The sequence below is a fragment of the Diceros bicornis genome, chromosome X, assembly GCF_020826845.1.
Source record: "Diceros bicornis minor isolate mBicDic1 chromosome X, mDicBic1.mat.cur, whole genome shotgun sequence".
Classification (NCBI taxonomy): Eukaryota; Metazoa; Chordata; class Mammalia; order Perissodactyla; family Rhinocerotidae; genus Diceros; species Diceros bicornis.
The window spans coordinates 15,575,845-15,603,292 of record NC_080781.1 but is presented as its reverse complement, the minus strand read 5'-3'; the positions used below and the strand labels follow the sequence as shown (position 1 = coordinate 15,603,292).

The following is a 27,448-nucleotide window of genomic DNA, read 5'->3' as shown; positions in this document are numbered from 1 at the left end:
CAGAAGAGAGTGTGCAGTGGGATTCTATCCGTGTTAAAAAAAAAAAAAAGTACATATACTGTTTACTGCCTTTCTCCTCCCACTGGGATATGCATTTGATGAGGGATAGGACTTTTGCCTATTTTGTTTATTGCTATATCACCTGTGCATAGAACAGTCTCTGACACACAGTAGGTGCTCAAAATTGTTTTTATTCAATGAATGAATCATTGCTTGTCTATTTTTGTAGGAGCAAGGAGAAGAGGGTGGGAGGGTCCACTTCAGCCTATTAATTTCAGTTGCCTCTGGGAAAAGGATTATTGAGAAGAAGGGGGAGAGAAGATCATAACATTTTCTTTATAATCTTTGTTTTGTCTCACTTGTTAACAATAACATATTCATTTTATAATGAAAAAAATCTAAAAAAGATAATGTTAAAGGGAGAAAAGGAAGATAAGCTAAGAATGCCATTACATGGAGAGACACACTCAACTCTTTTGTCATATACACTTCTGGGTAGAGAATAAACAAAGAGGCAAGAGCAGATTGGGCTGTTTGCGGGGCAGAGAAGGCTGTAGGTTATGGGACTGGGTGGGTGTGGGGACGTTCTTTTCTTTTTTTTTTTTTTTTGGTGAGGAAGATTAGCCCTGAGCTAACATCCGTTGCCAATCCTCCTGTTTTTGCTGAGGAAGATTGGCCCTGGGCTAACATCTGTGCCCATCTTCCTCTACTTTATATGTGGGACGCCTGCCACAGCATGGCTTGATAAACAGTGTGTAGGTCCACGCCTGGACTGCCAAAGCAGAGTGGGCGAACTTAACCACTATGCCACTGGGCCCGTCTACCTTCTTTTCTTTATATTCAATTAAGGACTGTTTGTAGATATTTTATCCATATAAAGAGATGTATGAATTGAAAATTGCTCCTCTTGGTTTCAAATATGAGTGCATTCACCACTTGGTGTCTGGAACTATTTCGATTTTGTTTATACCAATGAGCAACCACTAAGTAGTTGTCTTCACTCCTGTGGCTGCTCTTAGTCACTCTGGACTGGTTCTACTTGATCACCAGTACCAGTGCTCAGAATTCTCCTCAGAGTATACACACCTTTGGTAAAGAGGCCTCGAGCACGTTGCCCTAGTTACTTGGTACTGGAAAAATCGAGGGGCCGTACCAGAACCCAGTCTGATGTAAGCTCCTCGATTGCTGCCTTCTTCATAATAATTAGAAGCAGAAAATACAGTAACAACCTGATTAAAGAAAAAGAGGGTCAGGTTCACATAGAGTTAGTTCTCAAAAGGTTCTTCAATAAAGTCAGAAATAGCTCAATTCTTAAAAAGCAAAAACCAAAGTTCAAAATCCATACAAATTATCTAAGAGTGACAGGATTTCTTGTGATTCCACTGGAGAGAAACAAGGCTTTTAAATCAGTGTCCCCAAGAGTGCTAACTTCTAGCCACTCATCCCGGCAGTGCATGGCCTTGCAATCCTGTGTACAGTTTTAGTTCCATATCTTAGAATCCTCCTTAATGCTCGGTTTTGCAAATTCTAATTTTCCAAGGGGGCAAAGCCTTTATTTTCTTTCCTTGTGATACTTGAACATTCTAAATAAAACTTGTCTAGTATCACAGTCTTTTTTTTCACTTAGAGCTGACTTATTTAGAGGGCTCAGGGCCTCACACAAAACCAGTGCCTTAAGGGCAGAGAAATAGTGGCTAGAATAAGGGACCACACAGCACCACTCCGTTGGGAAGGAACCAGCCTTGGGACCGTGGTGGAGGATGGGAGGGTAATACTAGTCTGTGACAGGAAACCAGTCCTGCCCTAATGAGCATATCACTTCAGACAAGCCACTGCTATTTTCTCTCCTTTTGCTTATTACAAAGAAATCCTAAATAATACTTGCCTTAACCATCTTACAATGTTATTATGAGCCTCAAATGAACTGAGTTAAGAAAAGTGAAAGTGTTGAAATAGAAGGAAATGCCACATAATTTGGTATTCCTTTTTATTTGTTGCTGTTCACTATTAGAAAAAGGGGCATCCAAGGACAATCGGGGACAAGAAACCAGCTCCTCAATCCTCCCCTCTTTTAGCCTTATCAGACACCACTGAAGGAGCACAACACAGTCCATTTTAGTGGCTGCAGCTAAACCGACCACAGCGAGCGACTTGCTAGAGATCACCTACTCAGCGAGTAGAAGGGAAGTGTGTTTTGTGGCTCTGCCCTACACAGGGAAAGCACAAAAGGTGGAAGAGAGCAAACTGGGCTCACTTCTGCCTTTTATGTGCTCTGTGAGGATAAGCACAGTCTTAACCCCACTGTACTGGAGAGTTGCCTTGCGATTAGTAAAGAACAAAGCCTTTCTATGTGTGTACTTGGTGTCATGTGTCAGAATTTCTGCGATTAGGGAAGATCAGAGAAATAAAGCAAATATCTCTCAGCATGAGGGACAGTGAGGTCTCTACAAACAACCTACGTAAACCCTACAGTCTCCTGTTTCTGTCCACCAAAGCATGGCCTTCTGTTTTGGTACCAGGGAAAACATCTTCCCATGGGCCTCCAGGTCAGACACATCCTATAAAGAAAGACTCTGCTTCAGGGAAGGATATCTGTGATGACATTACCAACAATGTTAGCTTACCTTCCCATCATGGCAGATTTCGTACCCTTCAGGCTTACATTCATGAGACCTAATGAGCATCTTCAACTGGTATCTATTAAGAATCTTGGAGGTAATATCTGGTCCAAAATAGCAGCCCCCTCCTCGATTTGTGTTTGGGTAACAGCCTCTTTTGCCTCTGGGATCACTCCACAGAATATCGATAACCTTGGAATAACAAATCAGATTAGGCTGCTACTTACAAGTAAGAGTCTATCTTTCCAGATTCTAACTTCTGTGCCAGAAATACTAACCCAAGTTATCCCAAAGTCTTACTATTTCTCATTCCTCCTTCAAAATTGTTTCATACTCATCTCCACGAATCCTTTTCAGAATAATTTTAATGCCCATAGCCACCGCAATCCCTTTCTGCTCATCCCCAATAATCAATGTAGTGATAGCAATAACCAATGTAGCAATACTTAGCAATCATAAAGATTCAGCCCTTGGCTTTTTTTTTTTTTTTTTTTTGTCTTTAAAAATTCCATCACACTTGTTTCATAAGTTGCTGAATCTACAAAGGTCTATTCTCTTAAAAGAACTTCGCTGTCATGTTCAAAGGAGAAAGTAGCTCCCACCAATGAACACACATTAGGTGTTCTTACTATATTCAAAGAGATAAAGTAGGTCTCCCAGCTGTGGCTTTGGCCCTGGTTTTCATCCTGTTGAGTACATGGCATGAGGAAGCCTTTGCTTTTTCCCCACTATAAATATAGACAGCTGTTCATCCAAGAATACCTCCTAAAGCATCGCCTTCACTTTTTGCCCCCTTGATAAATACATTCTCAGTTTCAGCAATACATTTAGTCACTGATTGCTTTCCACAATGTCTTCTCCTAAATCCACAAGTATTTTATTAGCATAAAATTTCCTTTTGCAGCTGAAAAAAGCAAATGCAGGCCACATGATGCCCAGAACCGAAGACCCAAGTTTCTAAAAATATTTTTCACAGAAAATTGGGGGCACCTTCTTTGTGGCTCTGATCTATGTATACTGTTTCTTTATTTAAATGTCTCCTATAGGAGCTTAAGCAGTAGTGAGAAAAACTAGCTTTGTCACTAAAGCTGTGCAACCTTGAGAAAACTCTCTGGGTCTCATTTTTGAAATCTTTAAAATCAGAAATTTGGGCCAGATGACTTGTAAAGTATGTAAAAGTTCTAACAGACTATGATTCTGAGTCTGTATTTTCCATATGTTTCTTTTGAGGGCATGAAGAAGCATGCATTTTAAGTTGTGCAGTTATTCTAATGGGTCAAAATCAGGTCTTAAGACGAGGACCAGAAAAGGCTGTCCCACTAAACCTGACTGTACACCCATTTATAGGTTTGTTATTGAGGGAGAGCTAGAAATAAGTGAGGCAAAAGACAGTGAGGTGGAGAGAAGAACAGAACTGGTAGGAAAGCTACTCTGGAATAATAAGGAGCTGATTAGAACTGGAGAAACCCTGTACCAGGCACATACCAGACACTTGCAGAGTTTTTGATGGTTGACTGAAGTAAGAATTAAAACCACCCAAAGAAAATTCAGAGCAGAATTCTCCTTTCTCTCCCACTGAATTATGACATTGGCACCACCCTACCCTACAAATAAATCCAACCCATTTACTTTGCTGGTATCTATGACAAAAATAACACTTGCATTTTAAATTGAGTCATATCTGGCTCTTACACCATGAATTCATGTTTGGGGGACATGATTTGACCTTTAGTATAATGAAGGAGGAAACACGGAACACGAGGAGTTGTGTTTTATAAGGAGGGGGTTAAGTTTTAAAGTCCTACATGAGATGCAAGTCATTTATAGCAAAAATTACCCTTGGAAAAACCTCTTAAATTACCCTTAAAGCACAGTATACATGATTTTGTATATACAACCCCATACAATAATATGGATGTGTGAATATTTTATATATGTGAATGCATAATATATGATAAATTGTCTGAAAATAAAATTTTATACTTTTTTCTCCTTTTTGCCCTATGCATACAGTTAAAATTTACATAAATTAAATGTACATATGATGGGACTCTGTTGAACTAGAATAAGCACTGGCTAAGGAGTTAACTCTTCCAGTGTCACCTGTGTCAGCTTGGACAAATCACTTAACCTATTCAGGCCTTATCGGCTCCTCAGTGAAATGAGGAAGATATATCTAACACTCAGTTTTCTTTGATTCAAAGTCACAAGGGATATCAGTTTTATAGAAATAAACTTCTTCAGAATCATCCATTCCATGAGTTCTGCATTTCTTTTCTCTATCTAGAATTCATTCACTTGACTAGGTTTACCCAGACTGTGGCCACAACATAGATTTAATTCCGAGGCTCACAAACAAAAAATTCTATAAAGATGCCTCTGTTGATGAAACAAATTCTTCAGCAGGGACAATCTCTTTCCTCTCAACAACATCCTCTCCTCTGAAATGCAAGGGCCTTTTGGGTCGCAAGTGCATGAAAGAATAATTATTTACAATATTCTTTCCTGAAATTTTTCAAACCAAAAATTGGAAGTTTTACTGAATGACAACTTTTATATGACCTGGTCAACAAAAATCTATTTGTATCTCAGCCTTTAAACCTCCTAAATCCAAAATAAATCCTGCAAGAAGTGCCCTATGTTTGTCTATAGTTGTAAGTAATCCAGTTTCCAAAAGTATGCTTTGGGAGAGAGTTAATAGCTCTGAAAGATGTATGTAAATGCTTTTCTTCTAAGACACTGATACTATAGATTCACTATTCTTTTGTATTTTCTCTTCGTTATGTGTCCTCCTTTCAGCTTTTGAACAGCTGTGCTCAGCCCAAACCTTCTAGCCAAATACCTAAATTTCTTTAGATGCCTACTCCTTGTCTACCCATTGCCTCGTTGGTTGAGAGGAGACTCGAGTAGTTCATTTCCTTCTTGAGACCTCCTGTTACTCTTAAGCCATCCTTCCCTTCAGAGAGAGAGCATGGGCGTTAGAATGAGAGTTGGGGACAAATCTGCTCTATCATTCAGTGACTAGCCAAGTTACTACAAACAAGCCATTTCACTCTTGGGAGCCTTCTCAATGAGGCTGACTATCCTATTTAAAATTGCAACTCTGTCCCCTACCTCCAGTTCTCCTGTTTCCCTAACCTTGTTCTAGTTTTAATTTTTCCCATAGAACTTCTTACTTAACATAGTATATCATTTACTTGCTTATTATTATATTATTATTTAACTCCTCTGGCTAGAATGTAAGCTCCATGAGGTAATAGCACTTTGGTCACTGACATTCTCAAAAGCCTAGAACAGTGCCTGACATATAGTAGGTGCTCAATAAATACTTGTTAAATGAATGACTGAAGACAAGGGAGTCACTCAGGATATAAATAATTAAAATTATTTTTTAAACCTCTCTGGCCTCCTTCTTGTTCAAGTCTGTCCTAAAGGAAGAGTATCACACTTGTGTCTACACAATGACTTAGCTATGAGTACATATATCCCCCACACTTCAGTGAATATAAGATAAAATTAAATTATAGCACTCTGCCAAGAATTATGCACTTCCATGAGTATGGGACAAATAAAGAGTCTATGATCTTATAGCTTATAGGTGTTAAGAAATAAAGTAATTGTGAAATGTGTTTTTATCTGGAAATTTCAACTTTAGCTAACTAAAGTGTGCATATCCAGTATATACCAGGAACTGAGGAAAGAAAATTAAGGGTACAATTAAAATTATTAAAACATTGGGAATGAGATTCTCGTCAATTTTACCCTGCGTTTGCTCCAGTCGTGTACCACGGAGTCTGTAAGATGCTTCATCTACATTGTTGGGGCAGGGGGAGGTAGTATTACAGAATAATGACCCCCAGTCCTGTCCTTCCCACTTCTTAAGGTTCCATCTCTCTATAAGTCTAACTCATCTAAGCTTCCAGAGGCCACAATTTTTTTTTTTGTGCAACTCCAATCTCTTTGACATCATCCTTTTTATTCACCATAATCCCAGAAGTGCTTGTTTTAACCTTCGGTCTTTGGAATTTGGATGTCAAAATTTAAGGAGGCGTCCTTTCCTACTTGCTATAGGATGCCTCTTACACTTAATTTATTTTTAAATACCTTGGATGCACAAGCCAGTGATGAATTCTATTTCTCTCTTACTAGCCCTTCCTCTCCCTTTCTATCCCCCACCTCTCTTTCTCCTCATTGATTAGAGTATATTTTGTATCAGAAATCACGTTTTAGTCAACATTTTCAGCAATCAAGGTATAAGGGTACAGAATCAAGAGAGAGAGCCTTCTTGGGGGTAAGCAATTAGAAGAAGGCTAGTAGTTCCATGACACTAGTAGCAACAGTAGACCAGTTAGAAGTTTTAACAGCCAGAATCAGGGAAACAGACAGACGAGAAGAGCCCTCTTGGGACCAGAATAAGCCTCAAAGATTGTCAACACCTTGCCCCTGCAAAGAAGTCCAACTTTAATTGGATCAGATTGTAGAGGTATTTGTGAATCCCAGGGCATTGTTAAAAACAATAGTGCAATCAGCTAACAATTAGTGAAGGCTAATAGCTAGATCTGATACAAATAGAGGCAGATGGGCCAAAGCTTAAAGGGGAAATCAGGGAAAGAGACAAAAAAAAGCCTAGCTAAAACTACAACCATCTCTGGTAGTCAGGGAAACTGAGTGCATGCCCAAGGCAGCACCCTGTGAGGAACGACATCAGAGGCTACACACTGAGAGGGAATAGACTTCACTGAACTAGTCCAATCAAGCCACTAAAGAAATAAATGAGCCAAAAAGCAAATACCAACAACAAGTCCCAGAGGAGCATGGGAATAACTATCTAGAGTTATTACAATATATTACCTAAGATGTCCAGTTTTCAACAAAAAAATTACAAGACATGCAAAGAAAAAAAATACACAGGGAAAAACAAGCGGGCAATAGAAATTGCCTTTGAGGGGATTAGATGTTGAGCTAGCAGACAAAGATTTCAAAGTCACTATTATAAATATGTTCAAAGACAGATATATATAAAACACTCTACTCCACAAGAACAGAATATATTTTCTTCTCAAGAGCACATGGAACATTTTCCAAGATAGACCATATGCTAGGCCATAAAAAAAAGCCTCAATAAGTTTTAAAAGGATTTTAATCATGCAAAGTATGTTCTCCAACCACAATCAAATTCAAGTAGAAATCAATAAGAGAAGGAAATATGGGAAATTCATAAATATGCAGAAATTAAACAACACATTCCTAAATAACATATGGGTTAAAGAAGAAATCACAAGGGAAATTAGAAAATACTCTGAGATGAATGAAAATGAAAGCACAACATAGCAAAACTTATGGGATGGAGCTAAAGCAGTATTTACAGGGAAATTTACAGCTTCATGTAAAAAGGAAAAAATCTCAAATCAATGATATTAACTTTCACCTTAGGAAACTAGAAAAAGAAGAGCAAGTTAAATCTAAAGTAAGCATAAGGAAAGAAATTATAAAGATTAGAGCAGAAATAAATGGAGAGAATAGAAAACAATAGTGAAAAGTCAATAAAACCAAAAGTTGGTCCTTTGAAAAGATCAATAAAATTGACAAACATTAGTGAGACTGACCAAGAAAAAAAAGAGAGACTCAAGTTACTAAAATCAGAAATGAAAGGGGGGACATGACTACTGACCTTACAGAAATTTAAAAATATATATATATATTTAAATATATAGTTCTTAAAAAAATTTAAATATATATTTATATATGTTATATATATATAAAGGAATACTACAAACAACTTTAGGCCAACAAATTAGATAAATTAGATGAAATGGACAAATTTCAAGGAAGACACAAACTATCAAGACTACCAAGATGCAAACTACTCAAGAAGAAATAGAAAATCAGAATAGAACTATAGCAAGAAAGAAGATTGAATCAGTAATTTTAAAACTTCCTACAAAGACAAGCCCAGGCTCAGATGGTTTCATTGATGAATTCTACCAAACACTTGAAGAAGAATTAATATCAATCCTTCACAAACTCCTCCAAAAATGGAAGAGGAGATAATACTTCCCAATCCATTCTATGAGGCCAATCTTACACTAATACCAAAGACATCATAAGAAAAGAAAACTACAGAACAATATATTTTATGAATATAGATGTAAAAATCCTTAAAAAAATATTAGCAAACTGAAGCCAGCAACATATAAAATGGATTACACACCATGACCAAGTGGGATTTATCCCAGGAATGTAAGGTTGGTTTAACATCTAAATCAATCAATGTAATACAACATATTAATAGAATAAAGGACAAACACTACATGATCATCTTAATAGATGCAGAAAAAACATTTGACAAAATCCAACACCCTTTTGTGATAAAAACACTCAATAAAGTATGCACAGAAAAGGACTTCCTCAATCTGATGAAGGGCAACTAATATACAAACAGCTAACATACTTGATGGTGAAAGACTGAATGCTTCTCCCTAATATCAGGAATAAGACAAGGATATCTACTCTCACCGCTTCTATTCAACACTGTACTGGAGGTTCTAGACAGAGCAATTAAGCAAGAAAAAGAAATAAAAGACAGGCAGATTGGAAAGGAAGAAGTAAAATTATTTCTATTCACAGATAACACACTCTTGCACATATAGAAAGTCCCAAGAAATCCACTAAAAACCATTAGAATGAATAAAAAAGTTTATCAAGGTTAACAACAAAAGATCAGTATACAAAAGTCAATCGTATATCTATACACCAGCAATGAAAAATCCAAAATGTAATTAAGAAAACAATTCTAGTTACAATAGCATTGAAAATACTTAGAAATAAATTAGGAATAACTTTCACAAAACAAGCGCCTCAGTGTGTGTGATTACAAAACACTGTTGAAATTAAAGATATAAATGAATGGAAAGACATCCCATGTTCATGGAATTGAAGATATAATATTGTTAAGATTGCAATCATACCCAAATTTATCCACAGATTCAAGGCAATCCCTACCAAAATCCCAACTGTTTTTTGGTAGAAATTGACAAGCTGATCCTAAAATTCATATGGAAATTCAAGGGATGCAGAATAGTCAAAACAATCTTGAAAAAGAAGAACACAGGTGGAAAACTCACACTTCTCAGTTTCAAAACTTTCTACAAAGCTACAGTAATCAAAACTGTATAGTACTGATGTAAGGATAGACATATAGATCATGGAATAGAATTAAGAGTCTAGAAATAAACCTTTATATTTATGGTCAATTGATTTTTGATAAGAGTGCCAAGAAAATTCAATGACAATAGTCTTTTTAACAAATGGTGCTGGGATAACTGGATATCCACATGCAACAGAATGAATTTGGACACCTACCTCACACCATACACAAAAAGTAACTGAAAATGAATCAGACACCTAAATGTAAGAGATAAAACTATAACACTCTTAGAAGAAAACATAGGAATAAATCTTCATGACTTTGGATTACACAATGGCTTCTTAGATACAACACCAAAAGTACAAGCAAAAAAGAAAAAATAGATACGTGGATTTCATCAAAATTAAAAACTTTTGTGCTGCAAATAATACCATCAAGAGAGGGAAGAGATAGGCCGCAGAATAGGGGAGAATATTTGCAAATAATATAAGGGATAAGGGATTATATCCAGAATATATAAAGAACTCTTATAATGCAATAATAAAAAGATAAATGATTTTTAAAATGGGCAAAGGATCTGAATAGACATTTCTCCAAAGAAGATATACAAACGGCCAATCAGCACATGAAAAGACGCTCAACATCATTAATCATTAGAGAAATGCCAAAACCACAACGAGATTCCATCTCACACCCACTAGAATGGTCATAATCAAAAGGATAGAAGATAATTGTTAGTGAGGATGTGGAGAAATTGTAACTTTCAGACATTGGTGACTGCAATGTAAAATGGTGCAGCCACTTGGGAAAGCAATTTGAAAGTTTCTCAAAATGTTAAACTTAGAATTATCTTATGACCCAGCAGTTCCACTCCTAGGTATATACCCAAGAAAAATGAAAACATATGTCCACACAAAAAACTTGTATGTGAATGTTAATAGCAGCGTTATTCATGACATCCAAAGAGTGGAAACAACCCATATGTCCATCCACCAATGAATGAATAAACAAAAAGTGGTATATCCATACAATGGAATATTATTCAGCAATAAAAAGAAATGAAGTACTCATACATGGAAGAACCTCAAAACATTGGGCAGAGTAAAAGAAGCCAGACACAAAAGATCACATATTGTACAGGTCCATCTCTAGAACATGTCTAGAATAGGCAAATCTATAAAGACCAAAAGTAGATTAGTGGTTGCCTAAGGCTGTGGCGGGGGTGAGGGGGTGCTGGTTGGGGAGAGAATGAGGAGTGACTGGTAATAGGTATGGAGTTTCTTTTTCAGGTGATGAAAATGTTCTAAAATTAGATTGTGGTGATAGTTGCACAACACTGTGAATATACCAAAAACCATTGAATTATATACTTTAAATGAGTGAATTATATGGTATGTGAATTATATCTTAATAAAGCTGTTAAAAATACAGTGATGAATTCAGAGAGAAGGATATGATCTGCTTATAAAAGTAAGTCACTTTTTACCTATATATTGTAAGGGACAACATCATCTATGCTGCGTCTTCATTGCCATTATGGTGAACACTTTGATTACCTACCTGTTCCCATTCATGCTTTGTTAACTGTTCAGAAAAGGATCCATTTGTTCTGATTCCCTGAGGCATAGTGGTTGTACCTACTTTATTTTTCTTCAAGTCAGTAGAATGGTCTCCATCTATTGGAATTGGTGGCATCAGCACAGATTTCATCTACAAAACAAATTCATGCTTTCGCCAAACTCTATGCTTAGAGTGCTCCACACAGAAACATCAGTACCAGTTGCTATTCTGTCTATATTGTGCCTCAACTCAATGAAAAACACATGGTCACCTTTTCCATCTCACCCACCTCCTTTATCTTATTGATCCACTGATCTCTGTAAAGTGGGCCTGTTAAATTCTGTTTGTACATTTTTCAACTTGAGACACTGTCCTACAGGAAAAGTTTCCCATTAGTTTCTAAGGGACCCCAGAGGCACAGATGTCAGAAGCATCATCATAGGAAATGAAAGATGCTGATGGAAAACTAGTCTCCTTCTGAGCCTTTATCCATACATGGGGCTAAGAAAGAACCGACAGCCTTTGAGTTCAGAAACGGCTGTTAAGACGGTGGCTGCTTTTCATTTTGTTGTGTTTTCCAGGAGAAATGAAAGAAACTACACCTGTGTCCAGGAAAGTTCTCAAAGGGGACAGAAGTTGAAAACTTTGGAAGCCCTTCAACTTTAATGCAATGTGGTTTGCAATCTGACCCTGCCAGCAATTGATTATGTTCTCTAATCCTAGCAACAAAGGTGATGCATTTCTTTGGAAAATAAGATGTCTTTCTGATAGTACATCAATTACTATAATCCCTTCTTCATTCCCTTACATAACTCAAGACTGTAATTTTGTAACTGTTTCTTTGTAGCACCATACCTTTATACAAAACAATTTGAAACAATACTTCCATTACATTGGTGGCCTTAGTTCAGTGATGGACAATTCTCTGAGGTAGGCACTTAGTTTCTTCTATAAACTAGGGTGTATATGAAATCTTACCTTTATTTTTCAAAAATAAAATTGAATCTTATTCTGAGGTCCTGTCTCATTGAAATGGTTGGAAATTCAATCTCAGCTATTATTAGTGAGTTCACAGCCTATCCTCCTCATCTCCCCCCAGCAAATGTTCCCAGGTCTTAGGCAGAGCATAATATTCTGGGAAGACACTCTGGACTTGGGTCCACACAATTTGCTTCTGATAAGCTCATTGGGGAGGGCCACATGGTCTCTCTCTTTCTCTCTCTCTCTCTCTCTCTCTCAACTGAGCTAACATTCGTTTATAACATTATATAAGTTTCATGTATACAACACCATCATTCGACTTCTGTATAAACTACAGTGTGTTCACCACCAAAATCTAGTTTCCATCCATCCACATGGTCTCTTAAGTACGTGTGGCTCTGCTATTTCCTAGGCCACTTGAGATCAGGATACTTTGCCCCAGCCCCCACAAGGCATTATGCTATCATGTTCTCCTGGGGGTCCTACTAGCCATCCTTTCCCCTAGCCCCTGCCAGGGAGTTTGAAGAATACTAAATCAGAGTCTTAATCTTATAGAACCTTCCTTCTCTGTCCCTTTGCATTGACTCGCCAACCTGCCTACCTTACAAAATGCCTTTAATGAACCTAGAATGGAGGTTATCATCACATTCCCCTAGCTCTACCCCTCCCTTATTAACAATTATACCACCACAACAGGAGTAAACCAGGAAGCACGGCCACCCCTACCCTTGGAGGGTCCTAAAAGATGGGATAGTGGGGGTTATAAAATTGGACTTGAAAATCTACTTTTGTATCTCATCTGGTAGAGTTCCAAAGGCTTGAACCTACTACTTTCATTATAGTTCAATTATATTTAATACAACAACTATGTGCTGCCAGTTCAACCTCACTCTAGGGGACAGAAGACACAAAAAACATGCAAGACAAATTTCTATCTTTAAAACCAGTCTTATGAGTAGGTGGAACAATGATCTCAAAAAGGGGTGAAATTTGAGGTATCCTGGGACAATTCCTGGCCCAAAAACTTCTCCCCAGGGTCTGTCTTGGTGACTGAAATTCAAACCTCAGTTCCAAGTATCAGGAAAAAGAGGAGAGAGTTGGAGAAGAGAGCTTTATGTTCAGAGCTCACTCTATGCTGTTTTCTTCATCTAGGTAATTGTTTTTAATCCTCCCAACAATTCAATATGGTAGGTATTTTAGCTTAAATGTATAGTTGTGGAAACTGAGGCTTAGAAAACTTTAGCACCTTGCCCACTCACCCAGCCAGGAAGTGGCAGAGCAGGGTGTAAAGCTAGCTACGTCTGTTTGACATAAACAATGAGATTGTTTACAAGGTCAAGATGGCTCTCAACTTGGGGTTTCCACAGAAATAGTAATGGACATTCCAAAGACAAGCTCTCAATATCTCACAAAGCCCTGTAGAGGGCTAGCTGCTCAGGCTAACCTCAGGAAAAGTTTTCAATCTGATCAATTGGTAGTGGCTGCCATGACTGATTAGCACGGTTGTCATAGGGCAGGTGGTGGTGGTGGGGTGTCATATTCATGCCATGTGCTTGCCAATATATGACTGAGAAAAACACCATGTTCTCTTGCTCTTGGCTAGAATCATATCCACTCATTATGTTAACACTGACTATTTCATGTTGATACAAACGTCTTATTGGCTTGACTATTTGCTTAATATCATGAGAAAGATGCCTTAAACTTAGAGTGGCCTTAAAATTTATTGCAATGGGATACTTTTGAGAATAAAAGAAGGCACTATTAACAATTACACCAGGACAACAGGCGTAAACCAGTAAGTATGGTCATCACTGGGCGAGGTTGGGGAGGGAGTATGTAAAATTACCACAGAATCAGGACAGGGGTTGTGAAAAAGTTCCTATCCAGTTTTGTCTTAGGTTTGCCCTGCTTTGGTCTTAAGTGTCTTAGGAGATAGTCAACGAACATTAACTAAGTACTTACTACATCTTAGGTGCTGGGGTTATATCAGTGAACTAGAGAAGCAGGGGAGGATAGTAAACAAACAGTACCATAATTCCTTATTAAATTTTGGTAACTGTTATGAAGGATATGTATAAGGGGCTAGAGAGCATATATAAGGGGACCTGATCTAGTGTGGAGGCTGTGAAAGGCTTTCCAGAGGAGGGGTATATTTAAGCTGAAATTAAAAAGATGAGAAGAAATTAGCAACAATATTATCATTCATATGTGTATAAAAGTTCCAAACACTCAAGGTGAAGAGAGGTCACATTTCTATCTACATCAAGTTAAATTCAGGCTCTCGACCCCTCCTGCCTAGATTGGTTGGAAGTTGATTATCAGTCCCTGAGGGGTAAGGGTTCAGGTTTCTCTCTAGGACCATATACAATCTTCTGGCTCCAGAGTGGCTACTGGTCCTCATGCCCACGTGACACCTGCTATGCCCCTGGTCTGACGGCTTCGGTTGGGCTCTGGTACAGAAGGAAGACAACTCCAGTCACTCTGCAAGGCCCAGCCAAAGGAGCCCTTCACTAAGTGTGGGAGCTTTCCAGGCCCCACACAGCCACTTCTCTTGGAGGTTCTATACATGTTGCTGCTCTGCTTCTGTTGTACTTCATACAATGACTTGGGTTTAAAAGATTTCCCCCCCCCCAAAATACCCTGAGCCATTTGGAGTATATTATAAGAGAAATCATATCAATTCAGAAACAAATTGCTGAATGATTCCACTTCTATGGAGTACCTAGAGTAGTCAAATTCATAGAGACAGAAAGTAGCATGGTACTTGGCAGGGGCTGGAGGGAGGGGGGAATGGGGAGTTATTGTTTAACGGATAGAGTTCTGTTTGGGAAGATGAAAAGTTCTGGAAATAGATGGTGCTGGTAGTAGTGATGGTTGCACGACAACGTGAATGTACTTAATACCACCGAACTGTACACTTAAAAATGGTTAAAGTAGTAAATTTTATGTCATGTATAGTTTACCACAATATTAATTAATTAGAGATTTTAATTTTTAAAAATCAGGGTTTTTTACTTTTAGAAACTATATGAAATGCCAACATTTCCTCATTTTCCCACTTTCATCATGAATTAAAAAAAAATATTTTCCATTTATATAAGTTACCCATTTAGTTCTTTATCATGTAATCATAGATTTTCTTAAAATCTATACTAATCTTTTCAGATCTACAACCACTAAAACACAAATGAATACAAAATAATAAATGGAAAGAGGTATATATTCCCTTATAAATCTCTGAGACAAGATTCATGTAAACATTGCTTCTTACTTTGTTTCTTTCTATACGATGGAGTAAATTCAAGTCTGTGGACTCTGATATTCCACCATGTATGACCAGGACTTCATTGTCAATGATTGTACCAATTGGAAGCCAGGTATAGACGTCTTCTAAGAGTTCTAAGATTTTTTTTCCATGTAGCTGTAAGTTAGAGCTTGAGTTAAGTTTTGTTTTTCTGATAGGTTCAAGTTTATTGAATAGTCTCAATATATGGACAAAAAGCAAGTTTTCATGCCACCCAAAGGAAGCCAGCATGGAGTCACTAACCCACAAGCATGTGTTAATTATGTCTTTTGATTCTGTATTTTTGATACTTTGACATCTTGGCGTCTTGCGGATCCTGGAGGAGAGGCTGCTCCTCCCAGGGCTAGCTAATTCCTAGAGATAGTAAACAACTCACCTTTCATGTGCAAACCAACCAATCCAGAGCCCACATTCCCAACCACCTCCTTTATGGAGCTCTCACACTCAGGGCCACTATTCATTCCTCTCCCCTAATCACCCCAGGGCCAGGTACCAGACAACCTTGGACAACCTCTATGCCCCAGAGCCTGCTGAAATTATTCAAACTAGCCAATCCTAAACCTGCTTACACTGCCTCACCCATTCCTTCCCACAGAAAGCACAATAAAGGCTCTTGCCCACATTTTTCTCCCTTGCTCCCTCTGCCTCTGCCCAACTCTGGTGCTTCCCCACATGGCCCCTCAGTGTGGTGTGCTGTGCCTCCTGTTTCTAGGGAACTATGAGTAAAAACCTTTTCCTCAAAGACAGTCATTTCCATGTCTGCATGTTTTACCATACCTGAGTAAAACAAATCCCAGATACCTTTAAAACAATAGAATATGTTTGTATCAATGCTGAAACTTACACAAAAGTTACAATGAAAAAGCTTGGTTTAGTCCAGGAAGAAAATTAGGTCTCTACCATGGCCAGGGCTTCCTGCTGTGCTTTTATTTTATTGGCATGGATTCTGACTAGTTCTCCCATCACCCTTCCTGAAGGCTTTTTTTTTCTTCTATATATAAACAGCAAAGAGAGTGCAAAAAAAAAGTGTATGTCTTACCTTATATTTAAGCAAAACTTCTTTCGTGAAGCCATATCTGAAAAAAAAAATGGGATTTAAACTGCTTAATTAAATGTTGATAACTCCTACTTACATGAATCACGCAAAATGGGGAGCCCTTGACATCTCACTATCACAAGAACTCAAGAAACTAGACTTTGGTTGGCACTGACCATTACTTACCCAAATCTTTGTTAGGCATGAGGGCAAAAAACAAAATCAGCCAATGACATCCTCCCTACCCTCAAGGAGCTTACAGTATAGAATATTATAGTATAGTACAGTATAGTATATTATAGTATAGTACAGTATAGAAAGAAGATAAATTTTCATGAAACAATTACAAGACAACTTAAGAAATACGTGGTAGGCATAGGTTGTGTAAATGCTGCAAGTATTCAGAGAAGTGTGCTGTGGCAGCTGGGGGAAGCTGTGTGGGAGAATGCTTTTCATTTACATAGAATTTCTCAGACATCCTATATCTTATAGTAAATGAATGATTGGGGGGACAAAAAGACTGAACAAAGACAAAGAAAAGCCTAGAAGATAACAAGTTGGCTCTTTATATTCTCTCTGATATAAATACCATGTAATGGTATTGAAGGTTTTAATAGAAAGTGTCAAGAATTTTAATGTCTGAATAGCAGTCACTAAGGGAGATTTAATGATGGAACTTTTTTTTCAATTACTTTTCCTTCCCTTAGGATAATAATATACACCCTTAACACCCAACACAGTGAAGTCGGAACACCACATACTAACTCCAGGTTTCCATGCCAATCACGTCATGTCAGGTTTCTACATGATGTTTTCCGAGATGAATTCAGTCTTGCATTCACCAAGGGTGTTGTGTTGTTAAATCCAATAGACACGTTGCAGTCCTCATCTTTCTTGCCCTCTCTGAAACACTAAATACAACTGACTACAGAGTCCTTCTGGAAAACTTTTCTTCTCTTGACTTCTGAGACAGTAAACTCTCTTGGGTTTTCTCCACCTTTCTGGCTATTTTGAATCTCTTTTGCAAGTTCTCCTCTACCCAGCCTTAAATGTTGGAGTTCCTTCAGATTCTGTCCTAGGCCCACTTCTGCCTTCACTTTCACCCTTGGCAATCTCATCCTTGCCATGGGCTTCAGTTACTTTCTACGTGTCAATATTGCAGGACAATGCTCCAAGCCATACTTCATTTCTGAGCTCTGGACACATATACTCAACTGCCTACTCCACAGCACCTCAAATTGTCCTACCCCAAACTGAATTCATCAATCTCCCTCATCTCAACTTTTTCCTCTTATCATGTTCCCAATATCAGTGAATGATGCTGCTGTACCCTGAAACTCAAGCCAGGAACCTGGAGATCATCCTTGATTCTCTCTTCTTTCAAGTCCCCCATATCACATTACCAAGCCTTAAATCATCATTGCCTAAACTCCTCTTGAATCTACTTCTTTGTACCTCCATCTCCACCATCCTAGTCTAAGTGAGACTCCATCACCTATCTCTTCAACTACTTCCTAATTGGCCTCCCCGTATCTACTGTTGCCCATCTCCAAATTACTCTTCTTGCCGCATTTTAAAATACAAATTTTATAATACTCTTTAATAATTTTCTCTTGTCCTCAGAAGAAAGCCCAAATTCCTTTGCATGATCCAACTATTTCTTATGTCTTCAGCCCTACCAGACAACATCCTGTTCTTCAGTCTATGCTCCTGCCCTCCTGAACTTCTTTCAAGTCTAAAAAGTCTTTTCTCAAGCTCTGTATAAGTTGCCCCTCCACTGTGGAACATTGTTTCCCATCCCCCCGCCATGGCCCTCTCTTGATTGCCTAATTCATCCTTCAGGTCTGGCTAATGCCAGTATAGCCAGTGCCTCTATGAGAGAACCTTCCATCACCTCTCAGACAGGTTGGATCCCCCAATTTACGAATTCATCACACTTGAAAAATCTGCTCAACTCTCGTGTCTTCCCTGCTAGATATAAACTTTATGAGGGCAGGGGCCATGTCTCTTTCATTAACCATTGTAGGCACTAGATAAATATGATTGGCTAACTGAATAAATTGAAGGATAAATGGCATGCCCAAATAAAAGTATTGAGCTATATCATATATAATGGGCTTCTGATAATAGCCTTGGGATCTTTTTCTTCATAGTCTTAGCATTTGCTTCCACACCTAAGAATTCGAATTGAAACTCTGTACTCTTGAGCCAAGTGCCAAAACTGCCCCAAAGACAAAACTAATCAGTTGCAGAGCTTTGATCAAGGCACTCAAAAGCCCAGGGCCAAAAGCATGAAACATGCCATGCCTTCTACTGCCCTAGAGCAAACTGGATTCTGTTTTTCATAAAATAAGAAACAAAAAAAAAAGGGAAAAGAAAAGAAAAAGAGGAGGAGGTAGAGGAGGAGGAGGAGAAGAAGAAGAAGAGGACGAAGAGAAGAAGAGGGGGACAAGGAGGAATGGGGAAGAAAGAAGGGAAAGGGGAACATTTGTCACCTACTATACCTTTGAGCAAAAATTGGTAAATTATTTAACCAATCTTTATTCCTCAAATCTCCAGTGAGTCAGATAGTTGAAATGCTATGTTACAGCTGTTCTCAAATATGTTTACGAGCAACTGTGCCAGAAGCAATCACCATGTCATAAAAAATATACACATCAGTGAAAAACACAGTACTAGTTTCTGAGACAACATCTCAGGCAAGCCAAAAGAGTAGCAACAGAATGATTCCATCTAAACCTGCTCATAGAACCTACTACACCTCCAAGCCTGGCCTAACATGTCTACCTGGCACACAGTTTGGCCTGTGGAGGGTGGGCATGGGAGGAAGAGAAAGAACATAATAGAAGGGAGAAGCAAGGATAGAACTGGAAGAAAAGGTAAGAAGGGGACTTCAGAGCAATTTATACTCAGTAGAAGACTGGGGGTGGTAAATCAGGGTAAGAGTTGAGGTCTTCCTTGAGAGTCCCCTCATCCCTACTTCTCTACACTCACCTCTAACTCTCTGCTAGGAACTAAACATGGCAACACTTTCCAGAATGGGAAACAAAAGAAATCTAAAGGCCTAGGTTACCTCATATTCATCATAAAATCTTCATGGTTCCCTCTGTTCAAGTGCAGGTCATTGGGGTAGACAAGAAAACTCACAAACAGGATCATTAGGATCTCTATGGAATTTTTTCCTCGATCTACAAAATCACCATTAAAAACATATGGGTTGCTCCCTGAGGGGAGACCATTCTGTGGAAGGAGGAGAGGAGGAAAAACAAGCAGTTAAAAGAATGTACTTTTAAAGTAAGGCTTTGTATTTAATGTCCCTGTGAATATGGAGAAAACAGGCTGAGTCAGTTCTTCCACTGAGAAAACTCTGCTCACTTGCTTGAGCCAGATTCACTCTTCCAGGGCAGCCATCTCCTGCAGGGGACCTTGGAAGTGAAGAATCAGCTTGGGACAGGAAGATTCCAGGGGGGATGGGGACTACTCATTCTACCCACCACCTACTATGAGTTTTTTCTGAAAGGAGCTGATATTTGTCCTATCAAAAATAGCTACTCTCATCTCTTCCTTCTCCCTTGAAAAGAGGGAAACTTCTACCCAAGGAAGACCACTGAACTAAGAGCCAAAAGTCTTCCATTCTAAGGGGCCCTACGTTTAACTTCTCTGTGCTGTGATTCCCTCAATTTTCAAAAAGAGGATGACACTATATCCCCCCACACTCTGCCCCAGATCAAACGAGATTATGGATATGAAAGTACCCAGGAAAGTGTCAGGTACCGTGCCACTGTGAGCAGGGCTGGTATACCACCAGTACACTCTGACACAATTACACCAGGTGCTGATAGCTGGAGGGTAGTGACTGCTCACTGACCAGGCCATATTTGTTGTTAAATATTTTGATTATCACTCCAGAGTATGAGATAATACTTTTAAACACAGTGTTAGCACAAAAAAGAACTGAGATCAGGACAAAGCTCTGCTCTTTGTAATAGCTATTCATTTGTTCACTTCTGTACTACTAAACTCTAAGACAAAACAAACACGTCATGCCTACCAGTGCATGGCCAAGTGCATTTCTATTGCATAGTAAGATAAATTCAAATCTTTAAAAAACATATTACCAAGAGAAAAATTTAAGTACTGATTTATGCAAATGTAGGTCCTCCTTCAAAAAAGTTACTGTCAGGAAATAATACACATATTATAGTCACATTAATCTTTTTCAAACTATTTTAAAATTCCTCTTTTGTTAGATTTCAAACTATATAAGAAAATCTTATTACTTTATACTCACCATCCTAGTATTTATATACATTTTAAATTGTTCATATCAATATAATAGAAATAGTTGAAAAAATATAATACAAGTTGCAACATATAACTTAGGGATTCCAGAAATCATTATGCAATGTAGCATGTTCTGAAGGCTATTGGAAACAAATAAACAAACAAGCAAGCAGTGGTATAGTGTTCTGGGCCAGAAATAAGAAGACTTAGTCTCTAGTCCAACTCCACTATTACCCACGTGTCCTTGGGCAAGCTATTTCATCTTTATCAGCTGTAGTTTCCTCATCCTCAAATGGATGATAACTTCCATACTTACCACGCAGAGCTACTTTGGAACTCAAAATGAGACTGTGTGTATAAAAGTGCATGAAAACCATAAAGCACAATACAAATTAAAAGATTCATTTTATTATATCCACCATGTTATTTCTAATTTTAAGATCCCGTTATTTTACATTTCCTTTCACATTAATTCATGTAACCTCATTCACACCGGCTTAGATAGTGTGAGCCAATTGCAAAAATATAAGCTATTGCTCATCAAAACTTAAAGAAAAGGGGAAGGATTCTGCATCTCTGATACTCTTCCTTCCCCCAGCTTTCAGCTGGCCGGGATGAGTAAGCTGGAGGAGTCTGAGGGGTGTTGAAGGTTATAGGCTCTATTGGGATGTTTAGGCCTAAAAGGGGCTAGAGGAGCAAGAGCAGAGAGCGCTGGGATGAGAACATAGAAGAACTAGGCCTGAGGGGACCTGTGGACCCCTTGATTAAGTGATGTGTGGTCCTAGTTCGGGGAGGAGAAGTTGGATCTTACTAGAAAAAGTGTAGGGGAACTTCTTCTATATCTATGAAACTGAAAGAACACTAACACTTGCATTTAGGGGCACCTAGGAATATAGAGACTTCCTCTCACACTCTTGATGCAAGAGTAGAAACTGTTGTGCCTCCAACTATGGAGAAGCTTAAGCAGAAAATAAAAAATGGAAATAACCTAGTAGTTAAGGGGCTCCAGTGACTAGAGAGAGGCAGACCAATCAGCTCTGCTAAAGTCCTGTCCCCCTAAAAGACAGGACTGCTGGAGGAGACAGAGGACAACTTTATTTTAAAAAAATAATAAGAGGACTATAAAATAAAGAACAAAAAGTTAATAATTCTTGGCATTAAAAATGTGCTATTCAAAGTTAAAATATCAATAGGTTAGAGCTATCTAAAAGAAAGAGTGGTTGGAAAATACATTATTGACCTGAAAGAGCAAGCAGATGAAAAATCTCTCACACAGAGCAAAAAGCAAAATGATGGAAATCATGAGGAATGAGTAAGAGATTAGAGTTCAGAGCCAAGAGAACTAATATGCCAATAATAAGCATTCCAGAATCAGGAAAAGGGAACAGATGGAGAGGAGGCAATAATTACATAAATAAGAGAGGGAATTTTCTATGGTTAAAAGAGACTTCAGCCTGACATTTGAAAGAGTTCATGATTCCTATGCACAATTCATGGGGAAAAAATATCCCTATTACCTGGTAAAAGTCTTAGAAGTTGCCAGACAGAAAGAACAAGTTACAAAGGGAAAAGAATCATCCTGGCATCAGACTTCTCATCTGCAGTACTGGGAGGTAGAAGATGGTGGAATAGAATCCACAAATTAAAGAGAGAAAAGGACTATAAACCAAGAATTTGATATTGGCCAAGACATCACTAACTTCTCAGGGTCAGAAAATATGTGCAGATGTGTAAAGGATCAAATACCAACAACAACATAAATGTTCTTCAGGGTGGAAGAAAGACATATGTGAATATGTAGTGATCTAACACCACAAAAACAATGAACGTGTATTGATTGGTTATGTACATAGACACAGTTTTGGATGCTAGAAACACAGAAGTAAACAATACAAAGTCCCTGCATTCAAGTAGCTTGCATTCAGAGACTATAGCACCCACATGCCCCATAGAGGAAAACACTCAAGAAAATATTCTAACCAAATAACAGCAGTAACAATAAAAAGTCATTAAGCCAGGGAAAGACCAAAAGGAAAAAATATAGATGTGAACAAGGAACCTTGCAATATATAATTAAATAGAAATCAATTGTGGTAATGTGGAACTTGCATTTAAATACTAAGCAAAGATTCTAGAAATAGAAGAAATATACTATGAAGGAAAAGCTAATAATGGTCAAGAACTAAAAATATGGCATGAGCAATAGTTAGGATTTGCAGGGGAGGTGAGGGGAGAAAAGTAAAATTCTCTACAAATCTCATCCGAATGGGGGACATACATGGAAAGTATGAAAATAAATACATTTATCTCACTGGAGGAGAGAGAGGATAATGGTGGAAGAATAAAGTTATAGCTATTTGAGAAATATAAACATACATTATTCATTAGAACTATGAAGAATGGGAAGATAACCCCTAGTGAATGGAAAAACACAGTAAAAATGCCAAAGAAAGCAACAATAAAAAGGAAAACTTCAGCAAAACAGCAAAAAGAAAAGGAAAACAATTAAAAAAAAAGAGTGAAATAAATAGTAAACAAAGTAGAATAGAGGGAAATTTTTCAAAAATATCTCTTGTTATTGTTCCTGGGTTTCGGTACCAAAAACAAACAATGACAACAACAAATATCTGTTGTTACACAAAATGTGAATGGGTTAAATTCTCCCATTAAAATACCAAGATTACCTGACTACATTAAAACACAAAACTCAGGTATATATAGTTTGTGAAAAATACACATGAAAATAATAGATAAAGGGAGGTTGAAAACAAGGTAAATGCAACAAAGAGAAAGCAAAAATGCAAATATTAATACTAGACAAAGTGGAATTTAATATTAAAAGAGCTAAACCAGATCACAAAGCAACATTACATCATAATAAAAGGTACTTTATGAAGAAGATACAATTCATGAACTTGTATTCAATAAACAAAAGAACAAGTTTTTGCTTCATATATTTACTATAAATGCAAGAAGAAATTGTTTAAAAATACAGTGAATTATTCAGATTGAAATTATTGGTTTAAAATAATGTCCACAAATTCTTTGACACTCCCTTTAAAAGGTGAAGCCTAATTTGCCACCCCCATAAAGTGGACTGGACTTACTGATTTGCTTCTAAGGAATAGAAAAAAAAGCAGAAGTGATGGTGTACAACTTAGGAGACTAAGTCACAAAAGACACTGCAGCTTCCTGCCTGCTGTCTCTCTCTGGGATCACTCACTCTGGGGAAAGCCAGCTGCTATGTCATGAGAATACTCAGATACCCTGTGGAGAGGACCATGTGGCTGTTCTGCCAATAGCCAGCAAGGAACTGAAATGCTGTGCCTGCTGCCATGTGAGTTAGCAATCTTGGAAATGGGTCTTCCAGCCCCAGTCAACCTTTCAGATGACTGCAGCCCTGGCCAATAGTTTGACTGCCACCTCATGAGAGACCTTAAGCCAGAACCACCCAGCTAAGCTGCACTCAAATTTCTGACCCACAGAAACTACGAGATACTAAATGTTTGTAGTTTTAAGCCATTAAGTATTGGGGTAATTTGTTACACAGAAATATATAATACACATATTTAGGCAGATATAAAGGAAAATAAATATAAGGAAAAATTGAATATATAACCAATGAATTTAATTTAATAAAGATGAAGAACTTTGCATCCTACAAATAGAGAATACAATTAATTTTTCATTTGTTCATGGAGCCTTTATGAGAATCAATAATGTACTTGATTTCAAAGAAATCCTTAACAAATTCAAAATAAGAAACATTTCATAAGGACACATTCTCATATCATAATCCAATAAAATTTGAAATAAATAAAAACATGACTTGAGAAATTCTGGCTCCTTGAATTAAGATCCTTGGAAATTAAAAATTGTAAGCCTTGGATCAAAGAGGAAATTAAAAGCAATACTACAAGTTCAATAGAACTTGTGTAGCCTTAAATGCCTTCATTATTAAAGAAGATGCACATGAAAGACTGTATTCATCTTAAGAAATTAGAAAAAAACAATAAAATCAATCAAATAAAGATAACAGCTGAAATTAATGAAATAGAAAACAAAAAAGATATATAGATTCAAAAGGCGATTCTTTGAAAGAACCAATAAAATTGATAAACTCATCATGAGACTGAGGATAAGCGAAAAAAGAGAATGAAAAAAATGTAAGATTAAAGATTAGAAAAATGATATCAAGATATAGAGAAGTAAATAAATGAATTATATATGTAAAGAATATAATATCAACATCTATGGCAATGTACTTTGACAATCTAGAGAAATGGAGAATTTCTTTGAAAATTAGAACCTACCAAAACTGATTCAAGAGAAGTAGAAAATTTGAACAGTGTATTGGCTCCATGTGGCTTTATAGCAGAGCTCTATCTCAACTTTCAAGAGCAAATACTTTTAATGTTATTTAAACCAATGTTTCCCATCCTTGGCTGCACATTAGAATCACTTGGGGAGCTTTAAAAAGTCCCTAGATGTCCATCAGAATCTCTGGGAGTGGGACTCAATATTAGTATTTTTTTTTCCACTTCCTTGAGTGATCACAATGTATACCCACGTTTGAGAACCAGGGATTTAAGTTCCAAACCATAGAAAAAGATGAAAATCTCTCTAATTTATTTCATGAAACCAGCATAACCTTAACATCAAAATTTGAGAAAAGCAACAATCTAAAATTATATTTATTATATTTGTATGGTAAACATGTTTTCCACTGTGATGACAAATTTTCTTATATTAGAACTCATCTCCAGTTAAACCAAACTGTTTGTAGTTATTTCATCTCTACTATGAGCAAAGAATAACGAATTTCTTTAGTGAAACCTAACTTTAAGCCAAAAATCCTAATGGTCAGCTAGGCCATCCACCTTATACAGCACACTTGACACCCAATGAGTTTTAACTTCTTCAAAAAATCACACATGTGTCAAAAAACTACGATTTGTGATCACGAAGCTCATTCAATAGAATATGTCATAGTCTCTGAAAGTGATTTTAAAAGGAGTTCTAAATGTATACTGAACTGTACGTGTTGAGCCTCTTAAGGCTACGGCTTCAAAGAAGGCAAGACTTATTTGGATGCATAAGATCTGCCCTATTGGCTCAAGATTAGTCATATTACTTTACCCAGACTGAGTTCAAATACATTTTAGTCTCAGAATAATAAGGGAACTGGAAAACAGACGAGGAGCTAAATCTCCTGGGACATGGATCTCTAGGATATTTAGGCTTCTGGCTACTGAAATTTCTCTGGGTTTCCTTCAAAGAAGTAATCATTTTCAGTAAACCAAAGTCTCTGGCTTATTCTGCAGTTGATATACAACAAACCACTATGACATGGAAATCAAGTTGACAAATATAGAAAACCCAGGGTAACTATAAGTCTAAATAACATTCAGATGATCCACAGGGGAAAAAATAGCAGACCACAATTAATTAACTTGAATAGAGACAAAACCAAGACGTTTCCCTACATTCTCACCTATTTTCTACTAAAGTATTTTACAACAGCCATCTAGAAGTTATCCTAATTTTTCTGGACATTTTCCCAAGGCACATAAAACAATAACCTCTGGACCTCAATTCCCCATTATTTTAATTTTCATCTCTTTTGCAAATTCTATTTTAGAGGTCTGTTCTTCTGATTGCAACATACTGCCTTAATCTCAAAGGGAAAAAAATTGGCTACTGTGGCAGTGTGAAGCATATCAGTAACAGAGAAAAAAGAAAATATTTAATGACGTTCTCAAGTGGAAAATTATGGGCCTAAGGGGTGGAGGATGGTAGGCAAGAGAGAAGAAAAGGAAAACAAGATGGCATGGCTTCCAATGGACGGCAGCATCAGCATGATACCCACAAGGTTAAGAGTTAATTAGCTTCTCTCTGTCCACGTGCATCTCTTTTTCAGCTTCAGGAGGTCTCCACTCACAGCAGTAATTTAACAAACTAATTTGCCAAAACTTGATCTAAAATTTCAAGCTTTCTATTCAATGAGGAAAAATGTCTTGTAATTTTAGCAAGGCTAAGGCTCTGAATGAGGTATAGTATTTCAAATTGGTCACTCTAATTAAGCAAAAGTGGCTGATTACAATTAACCTTTTCAAAAATAAAATCTAAAAACATGACCTAACTAATGCTATGTAAATTGCTTCACTTGATATCTGAAGCCAGATAAAGTTGAGATGCCCTTTTAGCAAAGGTCTGTCGTGGTTAACAGTGTGGCACCCAGAGGAAAGAATTCTTTTCAAACCCAGATAGGATTATGAGCTGAAAATGTCTAGCTTAGTCTTAAGGTGCTAAATGATAAAAATTTTTAGGGACAATCAAATATTAAAGAAACCAAAATCTCAAAACAAACAATCAAAAACAATCATTGGTATGAATCCCATCATTTATTGCAGCGCACCACAAAAGTATGAGAATAAAATCTTTTCCAATCCTCCAAAACTTTCCTTCATGATTTAGGCACTTTCTAAATTACTAAAATTCTTGGAAGGGATAGT

The 27,448-nt window shown here is 37.4% G+C and overlaps 1 protein-coding gene across 2 annotated transcripts in view; it reads right to left on the bottom strand.

The window, feature by feature from the left end:
• The window catches only part of PPEF1 (protein phosphatase with EF-hand domain 1), a 67,693-nt gene that overhangs the window by 15,096 nt on the left and 25,149 nt on the right, over positions 1-27,448 (bottom strand). For both annotated transcript variants that reach the window (XM_058535170.1, XM_058535169.1), the window contains 6 exons: positions 19,723-19,889; positions 16,653-16,689; positions 15,581-15,730; positions 11,326-11,475; positions 2,625-2,810; positions 1,087-1,229 (listed from right to left, as the gene is read on the bottom strand). In XM_058535170.1, the coding sequence (XP_058391153.1) occupies positions 1,087-1,229; positions 2,625-2,810; positions 11,326-11,475; positions 15,581-15,730; positions 16,653-16,689; positions 19,723-19,889 (833 nt within the window). The remainder of the gene's footprint in view (positions 1-1,086; positions 1,230-2,624; positions 2,811-11,325; positions 11,476-15,580; positions 15,731-16,652; positions 16,690-19,722; positions 19,890-27,448) is intronic.